General features: G+C 52.0%; 3 protein-coding genes across 3 annotated transcripts; 2 read left to right on the forward strand and 1 right to left on the reverse strand.

Annotated features, from left to right (window-relative positions):
• Positions 1–19: 19 nt before the first annotated feature.
• CTRU02_206224 (tat pathway signal sequence) lies at positions 20–1,897 on the forward strand (the record flags this gene model as incomplete). The annotated part of the gene is made up of 2 exons (XM_036728178.2): positions 20–206; positions 276–1,897. 2 exons carry the CDS (start codon positions 20–22, stop codon positions 1,895–1,897), a joined length of 1,809 nt encoding a protein of 602 aa, XP_036580292.2.
• Positions 1,898–2,412: 515 nt separating this feature from the next.
• CTRU02_206225 (translation initiation factor eif-2b epsilon) lies at positions 2,413–4,374 on the reverse strand (the record flags this gene model as incomplete). The annotated part of the gene is made up of 1 exon (XM_036728177.1): positions 2,413–4,374. One exon carries the CDS (start codon positions 4,372–4,374, stop codon positions 2,413–2,415), a length of 1,962 nt encoding a protein of 653 aa, XP_036580291.1.
• Positions 4,375–14,134: 9,760 nt separating this feature from the next.
• Positions 14,135–16,311, forward strand: CTRU02_206226 (HSF-type DNA-binding protein; the record flags this gene model as incomplete). Its single annotated transcript, XM_036728176.2, has 7 exons — positions 14,135–14,191; positions 14,257–14,273; positions 14,328–14,400; positions 14,465–14,605; positions 14,657–15,523; positions 15,595–15,793; positions 15,854–16,311. The coding sequence occupies 7 exons, from the start codon at positions 14,135–14,137 to the stop codon at positions 16,309–16,311; spliced, it is 1,812 nt and encodes a 603-aa protein (XP_036580290.2).
• Positions 16,312–21,349: the final 5,038 nt, after the last annotated feature.

A 21,349-nucleotide genomic window follows, 5' to 3' on the forward strand; every position in this document is an offset into this window, starting at 1 on the left:
TGAAGTCTGGTCAACATTAATGTTGACAGCTTCCAGATTCACCCGCCGAGTCATGACGTCCTCATACGCCAATGGCTCCGCCAAGGCGGCCTACTCTTCTTCTGCTGCGACGACCACTGCTCTGAGCAGATGGAGCATCGCGACGAAACAGCTGCCAGCTGTCGACAAAATCAAGAGCCTACACATTTACGACTTTGACAATACCCGTTAGTCATTTCTTAAGTTTGGTCTACGTCATTTGCCCAACTGGACGTTAACACTACATTGCTCTCTAGTCTTCAAAACCCCTCTCCCGAACCCCGCGCTATGGAGCGGCCCTACGATTGGTGTGCTCTCCTCGCAGGATGTCATCTGCAATGGTGGCTGGTGGCACGACTCCCGAATTCTTGCAGCGACGGGCGAAGGCGCCGATATCGAGGAGAAAAAAGCTTGGGAGGGTTGGTGGAACGAGAAGATTGTTGAGCTGGTCAAGCTTAGCATAAAGCAGAAAGACGCCCTCTGCGTGCTCTTGACCGGTCGCTCCGAGCGCGGCTTCGGCGAGCTCATCAAGAGGATGATCCAGAGTAAAGGCCTCGATTTCGACATGATTGGCCTCAAGCCTGCCGTCAGTCCAACGAACCAGCATTTCAGCAGTACTATGCATTTCAAGCAACTCTTTCTGGCGGCAGTGATGGAGACGTATAAAAACGCTGAGGAGATTCGCATCTATGAAGACCGACCGAAACACGTCAAAGGATTCAGAGATTTCATGACAGAATACAACCGCAGACAAAACCTCAATGCTACCCGCACCCGAGGTCCAATTACGGCAGAGGTCGTTCAAGTGGCAGATCTATCCACAACATTGGACCCTGTGGTCGAAGTTGCAGAGGTGCAGCATATGATTAACCTCCATAATGAGGAGATCGCAAAGCAACCAGCCGATATACGTCCACAGCGGCTTCAGATTAAGAAGACGGTCTATTTCACAGGCTATATGATCAACAAAGAGGATACAGCGAGTCTGATGAAGCTCGCCCAAATCCCCTCAGGAATGCCTGAGCAGGAGCTCAAATTCCACGCGAACAACATTCTCATTTGCCCGCGTCCTTGTCCTGCGAGCATTCTCGAAAAGGTCGGGGGCATGGGCAGCAAGATGAAGTGGGAGGTTACAGGCACAGCTTGCTTCGAAAACAGCATATGGGCAGCTAGTCTTCGTCCTGTGCCTGCCACAGCAAAGTTCCACACCGACAACCCTGCCCCTCTGGTTGTACTTGCCCTCCGTAAAGGCGCCCGCCCAGTTGATGCCGGCAAGATCCAAAACTGGCAACCCATCCCTCCCGAGAAGGCTATGACCTTTGAAACCACGGTCGGCGAAAAGGTGATTTTGCGAATCGAGCCCGAGGATCCCCGCGAAGATGAGTATGAATCACTCTTCGCCAACAAGTCATCTAAGCGGAAACATGATGGCGGTGATTACTCGCGCGACCATCGCCATGGCCCTTACAACGGTCGCAACGAGCGTCGTGACTTTCACTCGGGACGGAACCAAAATCGCGGAGGATACCGTGGAGGAGGCAGAGGTGGTAGAGGCCGAGGTGGTTCTAAGGGTGGCCGTGGTGGTCGCGGCATGCACGGCTACCGCTCCCTCGACGACGTGGAACCTCGCAATCAACAGGGAGGTTACGGCCAGCCGGTGGAATATGATGACAACAGCTACCCAACCCTTCCTCAGCAGCCTCAACAGCAAGGCGGCCCCTACGGCCAACAACCCCAATACCAGGCTTCGTTTGGTGGTGCTTGGTCATCAGGACCTCCTCCAAATGCCCCAACTGGACCCCAAGGCCGTCCAATGGGCGGTGGCGGCGCTAAATACGGCGGTGGCGCAGGTGGAAGCGACTTGCAGAACTACTACTAGACGTAAATGTTCTTCTGACAGCCGTTCCGTCAGCTATATCGTGATGGCGCAGAAAAGTTTCAGTCAGGTTACGCAATCGTATAAAGTTTCATCACCTGGCGACTTACAAGTAGTCGGCATGAATCGATGTTCAGCTGGCAAATCGCTCATTAAATCAGAAAAAACTGGAGGGCTTTCTTAGGGGGAAAAGGACAAAGTGGGATGTGGGAATTTGCATCTTTCATAGGATTAGCTTGGCGTCTGGAGGCTGTGGCTTTGTTATGATACCTTAGTAACTTGCAATATAGCAAGTCCAAGTCAATTCAAGACTAATCATCTTGCAGGCACCCGTGAATCTTGTGCAATAAGTCTCTGCAGGTACAGGTAGGGTTACTATTTTAACTTGAACTTTTTTTTTACTCTATTGTTGCTATGCCTGTCTAATCAGCTAAGGGGGGCGTGCACCATGCGTTCTATCGCTGCTGCTGCTGCTGCTGCTGCTGCTACAAGGGACCCTCTGACTGTCGGCACAAGACCTACTCGTCATCCTCGTCAGAGTCGTCATCCTCCTCCTCGGCATTCTCGAGCCACTCGACCAGGACTCTGCACTTCTCCTTCAATGTACCCATACCCTCGCCCTCCTCGGCGCGTTCGTCCTCCCACCACGCCAGGATTCCCTCTTCCTCCAGTACGTCGAGACCGTAGAGCTGCTGCAGCGTGGCAGCCAGCAGGACGCCAGCACGGTTTTGCTCGAGGTTTCGTACACCGAGCAGAGCATGCTGCAGCGCGAGGACGAACTCGACCTGTTCCTCCTCGGTGCTACCGACACCGACCTCGGACACGAACTTGGCGGCGCCCTTCTTTGAGGCAAAGGTCGACTCGGCTGCCTTTGTGGGTTCGAGGGCGCCGTTCTCAGGTTCGAGAAGCTCCGCGGCGCGGCGAGCGAAGGCGACGGCGACGGCCTTGCGCATGGCGACATCTGAAGCGTCGTTGGCGAGACGGAGACCCATGAATTCGAGCTTGGCGGAATCGAAATCACCAGACTCCGCGCGGAGGGCGTCGAGCAAGCCGTGGACTGCGTCGTGGTGGAAACCGGCCTTACCGGAGGAGTCGTCCGAGACAAACGAGTCGTGGCGGTTGCGGGAGTCGGCGGAGAAGGGTGTGATGCCGGATTCGGAGTCTGAGTCGTCATAGTCGGAAGAGAGGGTAGAGACGGAGGATGTGGAGAGGTTGAGGTGGGCGAGGTTGTAGATGAGGGAGCGTTGGAGGATCGAAGGGTCCTCATCGTCTGCTTCCTCAGCTTCGGGGTCAACGTAGCGCGCGCCCTTACCAGTAGCGCCTACGAGGGACTTGTCGGGGTTGACGGGGCTGCCGTTGTATGTGGTCACTGCGAGTGCGGTGCTCTCTGGAACTTGGACGTCCTCGCCGATAACGACGCCATATGAGAGAAGTGAGCCGGCGGCGACTGAAGAGCCCTTGCCCACGACGCTGGAGTCGGCGAGGATGGCACGCGTGATTACTGCGCCGTCTTCGACGATGGTATCGTCCCAGATGAAGCTGTTCTCAATACGAACGTTCTTGCCGATTGTGCACCGCCTTCCAATAATGCTGTCGGTCACCTTACTACCGGCACCCACGCTGGTTCCCTGGCCCAAGATGGATCTGGCGTGCATGCTGTCTGGCGCCAGAACAGTTCCATCTTCGATTGAGACAGCGCCCGCTGTCATCTTGTATGTCTGTCCGGGAATGATATTGCAGTCAGGGACGAAGGGGAAAGTCCACCGGCCGAGAACATCTTTGCTGATCGACTCGTACATCTGAAGGTTGTTGGCGCGTGCGGCGTATCCGTCCTCCAACACCTCCGCGTAGATGGCCTTTCCGTTCAACTCCCAGTCCTTCAGCACACCATGCAGGAAATTTCTCCTAGGGAGCTCATAGTCGAAACTCTCGGACCACAGCGCCAGCACCTCGGGGGTGCAGATATCGATCCCGGCATCGATCAGATCCCCGCGGATCTCGAAATCGGCTGACAGCTCGTCGACGACAGCCGGGTCGAGGGTCATGTAATGGTCGCTCTGGAGGGGGTGCGTCTCGTCGTAGTGTAAGCAGCGTTTCGTCTTTGAGTCCATCACGAAGACGGGGTTAATGCCATTTGGCTTCGTTCTGTGCTCATCCGCGCCGCCGGATCGCAGGACCACGGTCATGATGTTGGTCGCAGCAGCCTCCTTGCGCGCCTTGTGTGCCGCCAGCGCGCCGTCAAGGGAGATGTTCGAGACGAGATCACCGTGGACAAGAATGAAGTCACCATCCATGATGCCGCGACCGTCGAGGTCACGAAGGAAGTCGCCAACAGAACGAGCATCAGAGACACGGATGAACTGCAGGCTGGTGAAGGGAGTGCGAATCGACATTGGCGACCAGCGGGAGGTGTTGATGTAGTTTTCAATCTGCTCTGAGTGCGAGCCGCAGTAGATGAAAACCTCTTGGACGCCGTTCATGGCAAGGAACTCGAGCGTATATTCGATGAGAGGGGTGTTTGCGAGGGGTAGGAGACACTGCGGGCGAGGGGTTAGTCGGCGTCGCATGGGATCGCGGACAAGATCAACGACTTACTCTTGGCTTCTCGACTGAAAATGGAGCAAATCTGTCCTGGAAAGAGTCGGTGATGACCTGCAATGGGCGGGCGCGGTGGTCAGCAATCTCGAGGTCATCACCAGGCTCTGCCCCACCATATGACGCTTGCGGGAACTCACCACGGCCTGCAGGACATCCTCACGCTTGCCCTCGGCGCCGGCCTTGCCGGACTTCTTGCCCTTACTGGCACCGGATGCTTTTCCCTTTTGCTGCGACATGTTGTTGAAGTGGATCGCGGGGGGTCGGCGCTTTATGGGAGGGGAGGGGGTATCTTTCTGTCGCGGGTGAGTCAAAGCAGGTCGCAGCTTGTGAGTTGCAAATTTAAGGTGAGTCAACGGCTCCGATGCGGGGTGGGCCGTGCGCTAACCCTCCTTCGGTGTGCGTCGGTGAACGAAGCTCACCGAAATGTTGTGACCAACTTTGAAAGCAACTTCTGTTAAGAAAGAGCAATCAAAATTGAAAGGGCCTTGTTCTTCACTGCTTTAAAAATGACGGCGATTGTACATTATTCAGGTTCTGGTGGCTCCCATCGAGGGAGTTTGCATTCTGTGGGAGTTGTCTGCATTTTAGTGTAAGGCCTCACTCCTTCGTGCCTCCTTTAAACTCAGGCACTTAAGTAAAGCTTTCTAGTTAGTTAAAGATACTGGCTAGGTCAAAGGTTTGATTCCATTTGTCCATCTTTTAACCACAACGCCCATATCATGGGATGTCAGAGTCGGTACTCATGAACACCAACTTCAGAAGACACGGAAGTAACTTAACTTTCACCGCTCCTTTATGTCATCGACCAGCTACGGGCATTATAGAAAATGAATTATGACCATCATCTATCTGGAATACTTAAACACCCCTCTTGGTCTCATAGCAGTTGTAGGATGGTAAGTCACAAGAATGGGGCCCAGGCGGCTGGGACGGAATGACGTCTGGCCATTAGAGCCTAGACGAGGCCAAGGAACTTGGGAAAGAGACTGCCTTTGAAAAGTTAACCTCGTGTATTTTATTCATGAGGCGTGGAAAAAAAGTGCTTAAAAACACTTTTATAACCTCACAGATTTGCGATCCATAGAATGGACCAGTTCAATGCAGCGGCGCCCCGGTCAGCGACAGCTTACGACTTTCTCACCTTGCGGTATGTGGTCAGCGTAGTATCAAGCAGTTGGCTCTCTTTGATTGCCAGCATAAAGAATCCCAGTTAATAGACCAAACCGCAGAATTTCACCTTGGATTCACAAGTGATTGAGTGCAGTGCAGTATCTTCTCCTTGTTAGCCATTGATCTTTTCATGGCCATCATTCTTTCTCTCCGTCCTCATGACCTAGCGCAAAAGATCCTCCTCGAGTAAGACATTAACAGGTTGCCCGACTCTGGAGAACAACGTCCTTGAACCCTAGCATCCCCAATAGCAGGGCCTGAATGCTTGAAAAGGCGCGAAAGCGGTAGCCGTGCTTGAAATACCAGCTCTTTATGATGTTTCTCTTCTATGAATATCTCTTCGAGGTGGTTTTAACTGAGACACCCTTGCTAAAAAAAATCTTGTGATTCATCGGTGGCAGCTTAGACTTCTCAGAAGATTACGGTGCGAAACGATGAGACTATTGGTCGGAGAACAACGGCGATGACAACGACATGGCGCCGAGATATAAGATAGGCAAGGCTCAAGGTTGGGATAAAGTGAAGGGTCAATGGAACCCCCTAGCTTGGCTTTGATTGAGACGCCAGTTTCGTAGCTGGGTAGTTAGCCTAAGGCGGCATATGCTAGGCCGATCGTCATGACTGGGAAGAATAGCTAGAGGGAGATATGCAATTGCATCAGTTCCTGGCTTTCATAAGTGAGATGGTTCATTAGGAGACTTGAGATTTGTGTTTGCCTGCCCTATCTTGCGGTTTAAATACACTCACCGATGTAGGCGCCTGAAGATGGAAGCCGTCGCCACTCTCAAGCGTTGCCCTTCCTTCTCGCTGCATTAAAAGTCTTTCTGCATCAATAACAACTTTCATGTTTCAAAATTGCCATATTCCCACAGTCGATGAAGAGCATAGTTGGTCTTCGCTGGCTTTGGCTTTGCATCTACGTAAGGTATGTTGACAATATAGCACTGGCGACGACTTCACACGAGCAAACTAAAGTCTACGGTAACATTGATGCAGCTAGGTAATGAAAATGTCGCACGAACAGAAAGTCAGGCATTGCAGACGCAATAAGCACTTGTGGATTCGGTGTACATTTTGCAACATCATACACAACATGGATGTTGCTCAATTTGCAATGTCCATAACAATTAACCCTTCTGCTGCAGGAACCAGGCACGGCTGGCAAGTCCTGTTCAAGCCAAGAGCTTCTTTGGACAAGCATGTAATCAATAATCCAGTGACCTCAAAATGGACTTCAACCTTTGATACAACTCAGATAAGATAAGTCTTAGCGCATTACCCAATGACCACGAACCCAGCAGATGCGCTCGCCGCAAACTGATCAGCACTAAATCGAATCTTCCAGCCGCCGCCGAAGCAATCGGCATTTGACCAACCGTTACCACCCCCCTCTTTATCACCTATAGCGTTGACGGACTCCACTCCGGAGCCGTTCGAGGCCAGCCGATCCGCGTTCAGGCGGGGGTTCCAGTCATGAGACAAGCATCTTTTCTGACTTGCAGCCGCAGTACCTAGTCCCCATTTTCAAGCATGATATCTGCCGGCCAAGCTTTTGAAGCTGGCCCATCAGACCCAGCTGCCATGTGTCATTGTGCCTTTATCGAGTGATGGCTTCACTTGGAAAAGAAAAGCTGATCTTGACTGGCTAGGCCCCGCGCTGGACGTAACACTATCGTAGACTTCCTGACAACGGCGAGATTGTGATAGACTACAACAGGCTTATATCACTCAGAAATGTCGCTTCCGTTTCTTCAACATTTTGGAAACAGTTCTCAAGATCATCCGCGATGTGAATAATTTATAAGGCTTCCGACGATGTTGATTCATCTACCCATATAGCTCATAAGCTCAATGGGCTTTCAACGATTACTACAGCAAGCACAACTCAATAAAAGTAATCCCTCAATAACATTCAAAGGTGAGGTTGCTTTTTTTGCGGACTCGCCGTATGAAACAAAATGCTTGCAGAAGGCCGCTCGCCTTGATACCGGCACTCTGAGCCAGGCCGCTGGAACTCTCGTCAGCGTGGTTGTGACGAGCACGTGGAAGCCAGTAACCGGCCGTAAAGACCACCCAGCACAAATGGCAGACGCAAGAACCCGTGGAGGACGAGTCAATATGTTTCGCAGAATCCGACTCGACAAGTCATGATATGAACCAAGCTAGCCAGCCCTCAAACTTAGATAGAAAATTTGCCATGTTACAAGCGCGAGACCATCAACGGAAAAAAGGGGAGGGGGGGGTGGGCAACATTCGGGGTGCCTGTTCTGGGCCTCAACTATCGCGCCGGCACCTCAGGGTCTCAGAAAACCCCAGCCCGAGGTTCAAGGAGAAAGACAGATGAAGGAATGCGACAGAGACATCAGCAGCGCCCTACCGGGCACTCGACAGGCCGTCCAGTATGGGTCCATGATATGAGCTGAGATTTCCCAGTCCAAGATAAGTCATGTCTCGGCCTCAGCGTAGTACCCTCTGCGCAGAATGTTCGACCACGCTACACCACGCTGATTCTGAGCACTAAACATTCATCTCCCTCGCATTCACGCCTCGACGATGTGGCCTGATTTGTGTATATGTTTCCAGACCCTGGGTTATGGCTAATGGTAGAATGTCTGAGGCGTTCGAGGGGTTCGCCAGCGAAACCCCCCCCCCCCCCCCCCCCCCCCCTCAGGTGGCCGGGGAAACTCTGCAGTAGACTGACTATGTGGACTAGATGTGGGCTGAACAAGTCTGGAAAATGTCAACATGGACGCGGACGGCACCGGTTGTCTCCGAATATTGTCTCGTAGGACTTTGTTGACCTCGTGTGTTGGAATTCATTCCCTGATGGATGTGGTTTTTTTTTTTTTTTTATTAAAGCTGTTTATTTTTGACAAAACCTTCTGCGGCTGAGGTAAAAGTAAGGCGAAGTAATCAATTTCAGCGGCGCGGACCCACCTGATCTTGTCAAACTGCGATGAAATGTAGGTGGTCTCATCCGACTCCGCATGGATTAAGTTGTTGCTGTTTTTGCTCTTATTTACACCCTCGTCATAGCACGCGCTGTTTTGCGTCGCGGGTCGACATGAGGGGTCGTCGCACATTGAACGATATTGGAACTTGAATAATATTGCAAAGACTAAGACAGGAGGACCCTTGGGGGGGTTTAAGACGCCGCGAACCGCGGCTGACTGCAGCAGTGCAGATGGGGACTCAGGTTCGGATCCGGCGGGGGTTTTCGAGGTGTTTTCGGAAACGTCAACGTCGATCCCCCCTGCTTTTGTTCGGAATCTTTCCTACACGTGTGCTATGTATGGTCCGTTATCCAGCGCATTGGACCGACAAAAGGGCACTAGAAGAGTCCGAGAGGGCAGCCGTGGAAAACGCAGTCTTCTTTGCCGTACACAGATACGAAGCATAACTCAACATGCCTACTGCGGAGTACCTCGTAATGAAGAGTTCGGGCAAATACCAGCGTACAGACGAGAACCGTATGCACGGCCATCATTGGGATGTTCTAAGTCCCCAACGCGTTGCGCTGCTTGATTTTTTTATCGGAAATCCAATTCTTTATCCTTGCGGCGGCACCGCTCTCCCCGTTCAGTTTCGCGCCAATAGGGATCACCCCCCGGCAGCTGCGACGGATTGGAGCGGGGGGACCCCGTCACCTACTCACCTGATGCTGTGAAAAATCTTGACCGTCCCGCCTCATCATTTCTCTCCCATCTCTCTCGGTCGGGAGATCTATCCTAGTCCTAGGCGCCAAGGCTCACGTTGTGGATGGTGTGACCGTGCAGAACTGGCCAGCGTCCCCTCAATTGCGTCATACTGGGGCCAAGTTTGATGGGACAAGCCGGGCTGGAGGGTTACGCCGTAGTTATAGCTAGCTTCAGCCTCCATCAGCAGGTGTCCCATGTGTTTGCTCGGACGTCGATGATGGCTTCAAGGTCAGAGGAGAAGCTTCAGTTGGCAGGCAATCTGGGGTTGGGAGACAAACCAAGCAGTCGAAAACTAAATCTTACTGTGATTTGCGTCATCCGCCAGCAGCATGCTTCGCCGGCATCCCAGCCCTCTACGTCTGGGAACGTTGAGCCCTTGGCGCTGCCGTAGCTCCGTCCAAGTTCACCATCTTAGTTTGCCGATCTTGGCACCGGATGGAATGCTGCCCGTTTCGGAATTTACCTTGAAGCACCATAACTGGGTCTTTTTGGTTGGCCCTCTAACGAACCTTTTGTCCTTTTTTTTTTTTCTTTCTTTCTTTTTGGTACGCCTCAGGGCCAGAATCCCTTGCGTTGATGGAGAGTGGTGAGGGGAACGGGGCGGAGCATGACTACATGTTTCCCTTTTTCCTGGGGGCAGCGTGACACTGCACGTAGTAAACGTTACCGTCTGAACTATTGGCATTGACAGCATCTAAGCTTGCATTTGTACTCGGTATAAACCGACAGCATTGTCCCAGGGAGCTGGGTTTTGGATAGCATCCGTGCTGGCGTTCGAGTCAAAGACGAGTCGTTCTCACGTCGTCAAAAAACACTGCAGCCCTCCAGTAACTATCGGAATGTATTCCCAATCTCCGCAAAGCATAAAAGCTTACCCCGAATGTTACTGTAGATTGGGATCAGCGACACCACGACTGAGGATGACTAGAGCATGTTGCATCGTCAAAGAGATTTCAGGAGGCAGCGCCCAAACTTTGAACTGTAAACTGTGGTGTTGATCTCACCATTCAGCCGCCGCAGGTCCCCATCCGCAGCTACGTAGTGTTCAACCGAAGCCCGGCACAGTAGCGCCGAAGGGTGACAAAAGATGGTTCACCTCTCCCAAGCGGGACCGGCGTGCGCGCGCCGTCTTCAGGTAGGAGGATGCCCGGAAGGAGCCAGGAGGCACCGCCGCTTGTCTAGTCAGCTTAGGAGCACTCAGAGGCCTCTTTCGGAACGTCCTGGGGAGATCCAATTAATCAAGGCTGGCCAATCTTGAGGCAGTCATCGCGGATCGTTGCCGTGTTAGTGTCCCCAGGATGGCTGGGCGGTAGGCCAAACGCCGTGGGTTGCCAAATCCACCACTACTTTCCATCCACACCCTCTGTCGCCTATTCGCTGTTCATGTTGACCGCTCGGTAAGGGTGTGCTCCTCTTCTTGCCCGTCCTAGAATTTCCTCCGGCTTTAGATTGACCGCCGCCATGCAGGGCTCACCGCGGGGCGCGGGCGTGGAGATGCGACGGTGCCAGCATGACGAGACAAACAGCTGCGACATTATTGTTTGCGAGTAGCTGAGAAAAGTCGATGTGGAATGTTGCGACGGAAACAACCGATCGTCAATGACTGGTCCTGTCAAGCACGGGATGGCCTCCGAATGACGGCTATAGGACAGGATTGAAGGGGGCATGACAGAGCGAACCCTTCAGGACGCGACCTAGACCAAGAAAAGTAGAAAAAAAGAAACAAAAAAAAAGGGCTCAAAAGATGGCATGTGGGAATTGTGTTCGCTGGAATACCTCTAGGGTGTCGCCTGAGTCCCGCTGGTACTCATTCCCAGTTCCTCGTGTCTCGGGCTCCCTGGGTTGTCTCGCGTGCACTACTCATCTGGATCGCCTTGTGGGTTCAACACTACCATGTACACTCGGCGTTGTTAGTGCCACGATACGTCCGTCCACTTGTGCTGTCAGACAAGCTGGTTCAGGGACCAAAGGCAGAGACAGCGGCGCATGATCAGCAGCTCCACGGTTAAGTTTCAATATGGCTTGCAGGATGTTACGCCAAACCTTGGACCATAGGCTAGGCGTTGGGAAAGCTCTTGGAGTGCATGGTTGGAACGTAAGATGTAGGCGCTGGGTATTCTAATCCTTAACATGACTTGCCGTCATTGATGAGATGAATACCAATAGCCGCAGCGTGTGTAGTGAGTAAGTGTCACGGCCCCTTGCGGTGTGTGCTCGTCTCGCTAGCTTCACCTCAACTCTCTCTCAGCGTAGTGTAGTCCAAGTTGCCGGAGCCTAGTCGGCATGGAAGCCGGGAATGTCCTGACATCTTGCAACACAATAATTATACTAAGATGGTGATAGGAGTGAGAAGACCAGGGGTGGGTACCTGAGGCCTGAGGTTTGGATGAGAGAGCAAAAAATGGCAATAATCGGCCGGGAAGGGTCCACTAGAACTGGCTAAGAAGGGTAGGCGGGTGTTCTACGGACTACTACTTTCCAAGAGTGTGTAGGAAAGGGGAGGTACCGAGATACTGCCGTAAGTACAGTATGAGGTCATTGGCTGTCGACACGGACCATAGGTGGATCTGTGCAGCCGGCAGCAGCTGGATATTTCCCAATTCTGAGAGGAGGCAGCATCTTCATCATGGCCAATGACAAGCCAGAACTGAAAGAGGGCTGATCCACGGGGTCTGCCACTCCCAATGTAACTGCATTTTCCGTCAAATGGGGACTGAACTGGGGCCTGGGGCTTTCATTGTGACCTTCTCCGGTTCAAGTTTCTATGTAAGAGGCTCCCCATCTTCACCATCCCAGCTGTTTAATGGAGCCTAACAAAAGTGCTATGCGCCTTATTCATAGTGGTAGTTCGCATACACAAATCCAAAGTCACATTGGCCTATCCCACCCACCTGTCTAATCCTACTGCCCACTCTGTCAGATAGATGTTCCCGTCCGCCCCACGGTTGCTTCGCTGCACCTGGCACCCGCCGCCGCCCGCACCGTTCCCGCTTCCGCACCACGCAGCAGCTTTCTAAGGAACCGTAATCAGTAGTGTACCTCTTACCTATCTCACCTTACTAAGTAGCTAGCTAGTACATCTCCCTACTGCTCTTACTGGAACAGCAGCTCATGCGCCGCACTGCATCTGCAAGTCAGGCCAAGGCACAAGGAACGGGGTCACAGACAACAAGAGGGACAGCAGCAGGAAAAGAAGAGAAAGGCATCAATCAAGGACTCGCTCAGTCTGTCGCCCTCGTCCGTCCCCATCAGGCCCAATTCATCCATCCAGCCCAATTTATCCCCATTTCGAGCACCTCCACACCCCTCAACAACCACCAACATGCACAGCAAGGGACAGGCCACAATAGAACAAAAAAAAAAAAAAGGCGAATTCAGCGCAGGCAGACCCAACTATAGCGCACAGGCAAAACTGATCAATATCAGTACGAATACGGATCGCCTCCACTGCTCTTCTACTGTTTACATTTTCCCTTTTCATCGACCACCGACTCATCGCTACACTACGCTATTCAAACTTGCGAATGCCCCATCTTATTACCCTATCAGTTCCGCCCGCCATTTGGCATTTTCCCATCACCACGCTCACGCCTCACCTTGGCTCCCCGCCCCTCCCTCCCTCCCCCCGGCCCCCATTGACGGCCACCTGTGCCCTGCATCTCCTCGACTTGCAAGGGTAAGGCAGCACTCTTCCATCCATCCTGTTCTGCTTTAGCACAAAATACATTAAAAATAAAAATAAAAAATAAAAAATTGAGCCCAGTGACCGTGACGCCCAGCAGCGGCGGCAGCGGCAGCTCGAGCGCGAACGGCAACAGCCTGGAAGTGCCAACGAAAACAGGTACAAGCAGATGTACTACGATTTCGCACTAGACTCAAGTACCAAGTACCTAGGTACCGAAATACCAGGCAAAACCACCAAGCACAGCACCACACCACCTCTTCTCCTCTCCTCATCCTCCTCAATCTTCGTCCAACTGCAGGTGGGCAAATCCAATTCACCCCCATTCCCTGTCGGGGCACCCAAAGTCACTCAAATCGTCCAAGTCACAACACACCCCTCCCCTCTAACCCCCGTCCGTCCCCGTACCTCCCTCTCCCTCGGTGGCCGGGTCCAATCTGTACGGACCAGGACCAGCAAAGCACCACACTCCAGTACAGACTGGGAGACCGACACCATAACCTTGCTCCACGTCGGTCATCCATCTCTGTGCCCTGCGCCAGTTCCCAGTTTCTGAGATCTCGTCTCTCGATTTGCACGAAACACCAAACCTCCACCCGATTGAGCTCTTCAACCTCCTTGCGCGGCCTTCCCTTTACTCGACTCTAGCGCCCTCTACAGTTGGCCCAATTCCACGATTTACCGGCTGCATATTTTTTCAAGGCCTCTACTGTCTTAGGTCCCTTACTACCCTTAGCCTCCATTCCCCCAACCGACCGCAACCGGATACGACCACATTTCTGGCAGAGCTTCGGTGGAGATTGGGGTGCCCTCGCCCGAGTTTCGATTCCAAACCCCTGGACCTGTCTGGACTCCGAACCTCTCAAAAATTGTCCTCTACCGACCTGGCGACGAAGAATTCCTATCTGCCGGACCGACAGTCCGTCCATCAAAACTTCGAGAAGCACGTTGACGATCTCTACACCTTCGAGATCGCCCCGAGATCGCCGCGAAAACCACGACCCCAAATATACTATCGTCACCCGCATCGTTGAACTGGATTGACCGACGCGTATCGACTTACAATCTGTTCACATTACCTCGGCGCCCACCATGCCCGAGCCCGACACTGTAGCCGCCCAAGGCGGTGGCAGCAACTCCAGCGACTTTGTGAGTCTATGACCCAACGACCACCTCTCGCACCGCGATTGACCATGCTAACTTTCTGCGCGCAGGTTCGCAAACTCTACAAGTTCGGATAGCCCCTCAATGCACACCACCGCCCCATTGCTAACATATGTAACAGGATGCTGGAAGATCCTGCCTATTCGAACATTGTCAGATGGGGAAATGAGGGCGACACCTTCGTTATTTTGGAGGTGCGTGGCGGCCGCGATACCTCAAAAAAGACTGCAAGGAAAGGAAATGCTAACTGACTGATAGACTGACAAGTTCACCAACGACATTCTCCCAAAACACTTCAAGCACAGCAATTTTTCTAGTTTCGTTCGACAGCTCAACAAGTACGACTTTCATAAGCTGCGGCGCAACGATGAAAACAATGAGTCGCCTTACGGCAAGCAGGTAAGGACGACAAAATATGCACGCGGCGGCTCCTGCTAACGCACGATGCAGGCCTGGGAATTCAAACATTCAGCTTTCCGGGCCGACAGAAAAGATAACTTGGACAACATCAGGCGAAAGGCACCCGCGCATAGAAAGACACAGCAGACGGAAGATCAGTTTACGACTAATCAATCCATCAATTTGCTACAGGAAACTTTGTTTGCCCAACAGCAGCAGGTACAAGCGCTGCAGGAACAGGTTGGCGAGATGCAGCGCGCCAACAAGACGCTTGTTCACGAGGTCCACGCAATGCACAAGATCATTGATGCCCAGAGGCAGTCACAGCACGAATTACTCAACTATATGTCACATGCCGAGGACAGATGGAGAGGCGGTCGGTACCCAGGCCAGAACCCGCAGATGAACGGCGGTGCTGTCGACGACCAAGCTCCTGAACTACGAAGGGCAAGAGAACTTCTCTCAAGCGTGACAACCAACAGCATGGTAGACAGAGAGCTCGAAAGGCTCAATGGCATATACGCGCAAAGCTCACCTCCAGACTCTGCTTCTTCCCTCATGTTCCAGGCGGGCTCAGCCGGCATGCCACCCATGATGGCCGAGCATCTCAACATGCGTCACCTTGTCTACCCCGTTGGCGAGAACGTAGGAATCGACCCCCTTTCTCAGGATCACTTCAATAACATCCCTTACACTCTGAATTCCTTGCCGATGAACGAGTTCCAAAATGTCGTCAAGCCTGAACCGGGCCCAGCAACGCCCGCACCTGCTGCAGCCGCACCTCCACGCCCGCCTTCCAACGACAAGGGGCTATGGGGACAGAAGAAGCCGAGAGTGTACCTTGTCGAAGATGACCGCACATGTTCGAGAATCGGTTCCAAGTTCCTGACGCAAATGGAGTGCATTGTTGAGATTGCTGTACGTCTTATCCTCTCGGGTCTAGGTGGCCCTTGCCATATGATTGTGAAAATTCGACTGACTTTCCACAGGAAAATGGTATCGATGCCGTTAATAGGTGCAAAGAAGTCCCGTCCGGCCACTTCGATCTTATCTTCATGGATATCGTTATGCCTCAAATGGACGGTGTCTCTGCAACACAATTGATTCGTGAAGTCCACCCTGATGTCCCTGTTGTTGCCATGACATCCAACATCCGACCTGAAGATATTAGTCACTATTTCAACTGGAGTAAGTCGTTTTATTTTCTCGCGGAAAAAGAAAATCGAGCAGTCATTGACACGAATACAGGTCTGAACGATGTGCTAGCGAAGCCTTTCACAAAAGACGGCATGCTGCGTATTCTTCGCAAGCATGTAGCACACCTTCTCAAGAACGCTCCACCGGATGACCTTGCAGTTGGTCACGGAGCCGCCCAGCTGCACGCTGCCAACATGGGCATGCCAGCAATGAACCCTGGCGTCAAGTTCGATTCAACCCCGAGCCAGTCTCCCGCAACGACTACTTCCTGGCACTCGCCGGGACAAATACATCAACCGTCTCCCAACGTCACCAATATCGAAACAGGCTACCCAATGGGCAACACAGCTCAGATGGTTATGACACCAACATCAGCACAACGCCCAACGTTTCATCAGAGCATGCCTACAGGCATGCAGCAAATGCGTGTGCCAGACCACATGGCTGGGGGTGACGACCGGCCAGAAAAGAGGCAGAGACTGTATGGACCGCAAGGTGGATACGCCTAATGACGTCCCGGGTCTCGCTTGAGTAACGAATTGCGCCATGCGTCTCTCATGACAAAATAGTCTGTGTCTCTGTTGAGGCCATACAACTTGGACCATGCTTGCACATGTTGTAAGCAAAATCTCAAATATGCCATCGACAAGGAAAGGTCTGCAGACCGAAGTCGAGGTGAGACTGTGCCCGAGATACTGGCAGGATGTCCAGCAAGCCGCAATATAGGCCGAAATGTAAGAGGAGGATTGTTGGGAAGGGAAAATGGCGCGTGATACCACAAGTTCGCCCAGAGTATGGCGGCTAATGATGTCCCAAGACAGGACATGTCGCCTGATGGCGCCGGCATGGATGATGACCAGAGATTGGCAGAGAGCTTCCCCGTCTCTGTGGTAAACACGTTTTTGTGATCGGCGTTGGTGGAGTTTCTGGTTCACATCTTTTTTTGGAACCTGTGACGGTTATGTACGGGCAAATTTGGAAAGACATATATGCTGCCATCTACAAGGAGAGATCAACTCTTTCGTCACCAATTTATATATACATACTTACCTTTCTTACTGCGTAAGACAATGACAGAAAGAATTGCAAAGTGCAAGGGAGGGGATTTCGTGAAGCCGCGGGATGTGAGCCTTTTGATGATGAACAGTTCTCTGCCTGTCAGCACGGAACGCCCGGACCTGCTTTCTTTCGTTCGTCATTATTCCCTGCCCAGGAGGTGGGGGATAAATAACACGCGTGTGATGTAGCAAACGCAGGACTTCGACGTAAGCCCTTTTCACAGTGTCCATTTCACCCCCCTCCACTTGACATGTATGCAAGGCCCAGGGTCCTTGAGTTACTCAAGGACCCTGAAAGCCATGCGGGTAGACGCGCAGTTTGCAGGAGGCGGCGGGCACATGGGCTGGCCGCAGAACCAACCGCCTGGATGGGTGCAAAGAACAAACAGCCGCCCTTTCCAGCGAGTGGCAGGGTATAACTGTGTCGCTCAAGAAGAAACCCCCCCCCCCCCCCCTTGTTTTTGGTTGTGTTGCGCTGGCCCTCCCCGCACGCACGGAGTGGTCGATTGCAGTCTGGACCACGGCAGTGTGGCACCAGTGGTCTGATGTGGCCGGGGTCCCTGCCAAGGCGGTCCGGAAGGGTCTGGAACTTCGGGGGATTGTTTTTTTTGTCCCCCTTCAACGGTACCACGACACATGGCAGTTTTGCTTGTTGTATGTATGTTTCGGGGATCTTCGTCCGAAGGGGGCCCGGTTCTGCTGCGCCTCACGGGAAGGAAAGGTGGCCCACTGTTGACCGTTTTGAGGGGTCCTGTCTCTCCACGTCGCTTTCTCGGATGTCGGGGCGAACTTGAAGGGAGAATTTGAGTGTCATCCGGGGAGAATTTCTCATGTTCGGTACCGAGAATCGGGTTCCATCGTCTGGAGATGGATATGGAGGTGAACCGTTATCGTGGCTGTGGAGCAGCGACGAGGCATGACGGGGATGTTAAATGAGAGATTCCAAGTGAGAATCGAATCTGAAGAGTGGCGTCCGAGGAAAGGATGAATGAAGGGGGGAAAAGAGAAAGAGAAAAGGTGTCTTTTATTTTTTCCCTCATGTGAGTCGTCTGATGTGGGAAACCCCCAGAGTTTAATGCCGCCAGAAAGTTAGGATGGCAGGGTGCATGGGCCAAGTCCTAGTATGACATCGGCAGCAACGGGAGCGGCAGCGACTGGGCCAGGCCGCTCTCTTCCGGAACACCATGCAGGCAACGAAGCCCTTTAAGGCTCCGAGATGGTCCAGACCGAGGCTCTGGGCGGGAACAAGGTGATGATAAGGGAAGGTAGGCGACGACTGCGTAAGCGGTTAAGCAGGTCTTCGGCTTGGCATGTTGTGTTAGTGGACAGGCTCTTTAAGACGGGAAGGATGGTTGTTTTTCTTCTGCAGGCGCGGGTACTTACATGTCGGCTAAGCTATTTTGGAGGTTATGGCAAGGATCTAGATGGATTGATCATGGGTTGGGAAAGGAAAGGGTTCTTAAAGCACCTGAGTTGAGATCTAGCGGTGAAAATGAAGGGTTGGACGTTCGTGGAGGAGGGATTGATAAGGTCAGCGACCACGTAGTGTGCAGGGGCCTGCATGATGGTTCATGTCCTCCTCAGCCATGGCTGTTCGACCCTTACAAGGGCTGATTCTTGTGATCGCCAGACGTCTAGAAGAAGTCTGGACAACGCCGCCGACGTAGTATGCGTTCCCTTTATAATGAGCCATGGTTGAAAATGACAGGGAGGCGGATGGTGTTCTACCTTGGTTCATGCTGTGTTCCTCGACACTCTTTTTTTTTTTTTTTTGCCTGACCCATGCCCTCAGTTCTGTATCTTTGCATAACGTGTCGGGGTATGAAGCAACACAACGATTTGCATGGCCCGTTCTGGGCCTCATGCTGCCCGCTGTATTTGTTTGGCCGCCTATCATTCTCGCCACTTGAGATTCTCTGCGGATTTCCGCTTATCCCAGGTACGAAGACACGAAACCCCGCCAGTCACTCATTCCAGCGTTGCTGATATACTGAGATCCTGTCTGATCTTCATCGCAATGCCCTGGATAGGCCAACTCTTTCCTTCCCTTCAAATGTGATCTAACCCGGTTGTCTCGGCTCTTGGTACTTCTTCATGGAAAAACAGGTGATTTTCGAGCCTTCAAAATCCGGTTGTCATTCGATGGCGTGGAGCCATCGGTATGGGAAAGGAAGGTATGGCACAATTTGGGGGAAGCGAGACGTAGCACTGCCAATAGGAAGAGCCTCCCTTCCATCGTTCTGCGCAGCGGGTTGACTCTATCGTCTTGGCCTATGATCTTTTGTGCGGCTGAAGACCTATGCTGATTTTGATATGAGTCAACGGCTCGCAAGCCCGGGGAAGACACGCTAAAGCACGTCGCAATGTCTTAGCAGGACATTTTCCTCCGTGGTGCTAGCTCTTGACAAACGAGCCAACTACTGCGGTACCTCAAATACTGCTAAAGCTATGCTAGCGAGTGCTACACTTGTAAAAGAGAGTGGTCTGTTATGATTCTTGTTTTTCGGTCCCATAAAGTCTCGTTGTCGGGTGCCTTCTCTTGCAGCTCGTCCTACTCACTACATACACACATACGAAATGCTCTTGTAATTACTTCAAATGGTACTCTAGATGGTACTTTCGCCTGCGGAACCTTCTCTAGTCATCCCACCTAAGTAGAAGAAAAACTGTAGAGTATTGAGAACACAAGTCCCGTTTGTCGTCTTATTCCGCGGTTGAGTTATCGCATGGCCGACTTGATCCTCCCAACCGTAAATTGCTTAGTCGTGTCTGGACACGTGTGCAAAGGCACCAAGCAACACTATACTGAAAAACGGCTCACTGGAACAAGAATGTTCTTGCCCATAATACAGGTGTCTGTTACTAGGTCCGCAAACGGCTGTAACCGGGCCAAGACCTGAGAACTCGGGGAATCTGAACCGGCATACCACTCTGCCTCAACTGAAGATAGAAGAATACAGATCAGAAAGCATGCGGGAATTTTTATCTTCCAAGCCCGAGCAGCCAGTTGTCTCTTGTCAGTGGCGAGCGTTGACTAATGCCCTCCCTCTTGTGACTCCCCATGTGAGTGCTGAAAGACAGCCATCCCTGTTACACATCCACTGCAGTGTCCCATTTTCAGCTTATCGTAAGCTGTGCTGACTGGGGGGTATAAGCCAGTCACACAATAACTGGGCAGCTTTGTTCTTAAGTGGCTTGACCAAATATGATGGATCTGTATCAGTTAGATTTTTATTGTACTTTTGATGCTCCCAAAACTTTTGCCTGCAGTGCCAACATCTATGGAAACCTTCTCCATGATTTTCTACCATAACACCAAACGTAATATCGCCACTTCTGTCGTGGAACACACTCATTCGTTGTTTTTCGCCTCATGAGACAAAGGCATAGCAGCGCGTGGCATGACCTTGGCAGGAGTCAACGCATCTTATCAAGTCTCGAAGCTTCATGTCGACAGATACTCTCCAAAGAACGATGTAGTCAATTTCTTGCAAGATGTCTCCGAACACCCAGGCTCCTGGTATCGATCTACAGCATCCACCCTAATATAGTCCTTGGTGGAGCATAAGCTCGCTGTAATGCCACTTCACAAGTTGAACAAGTAGTAACGAAGGTAGTGATCATTTGCTTAATTGACGGAGTGGTGGTACCGACCACACCTCTTAGACAGGATGTTTCTTTGAAGGAAGATCAGAAGCCCATACATCTCAGTAAGGATACGAAGGATAGAAGGCTTCCATTTACTTTGTTTCAAGACGTAATAATCACTCATGAAACCATGCCGCAGACTTTTCGTTGCCAAGAAGCAAATGGCGTTAACATTGCGTCCAGCCAAGCTTTACCCAAAACGCAAACCCCTTGACAGCTTTAAGGGATCGATGCCTTCAAAAATACGATACGTTCGTGGATGGAATTTACCTGGGTTATGAAATTCCGAGCTCGCGGTGTCTTGGGCTTTGGTGTTAGCGAGTGCGAAAGGCCGTGGGTATGAGGCTGGCTGAAAGCATGCCATGTGTGAGTCCGACGAGGGTGTGGCTGACGCCTTCGAGACACATGGGTGGAAAGTGATGAGGAGGTCTACCCCTCCCGCGAGTCTGTTCAGTGGTATCTTTCCGCGCTGTTTCTAAAAGGGTCCTAGGCTCATTGGTGTCTGTAATTCAGAAGCAAAGTAAAATCAGGGTAGAAAAGACCAAGAAAAGAGAAAAGACTACAGTAACCCAATTTCAAATAAGCACATGCTGGAACGCTGGAGGTGAATGGCCAACGCTTTACATTACCTGACGTGGTTCCTCGCAAGCTTTCATTTTTAGGTAACTAAAACCGAGAGCCCATCTTCATTGTCCTTCACAGATATTCTACCTTATTCATTTGTATTCAGGATTTTCAAGACCATGGCTTAAAATCAGACCCTTACGTGGCGCTGGCTTTTTCCAAGTATGTGAAAAAGGGTCCTACGGGATCAGCGGGAGAGGCGGGGTTCCCCCGGCAC

The sequence above is a fragment of the Colletotrichum truncatum genome, assembly GCF_014235925.2.
Source record: "Colletotrichum truncatum strain CMES1059 chromosome Unknown Contig_0003, whole genome shotgun sequence".
Lineage (NCBI taxonomy): Eukaryota > Fungi > Ascomycota > Sordariomycetes > Glomerellales > Glomerellaceae > Colletotrichum > Colletotrichum truncatum.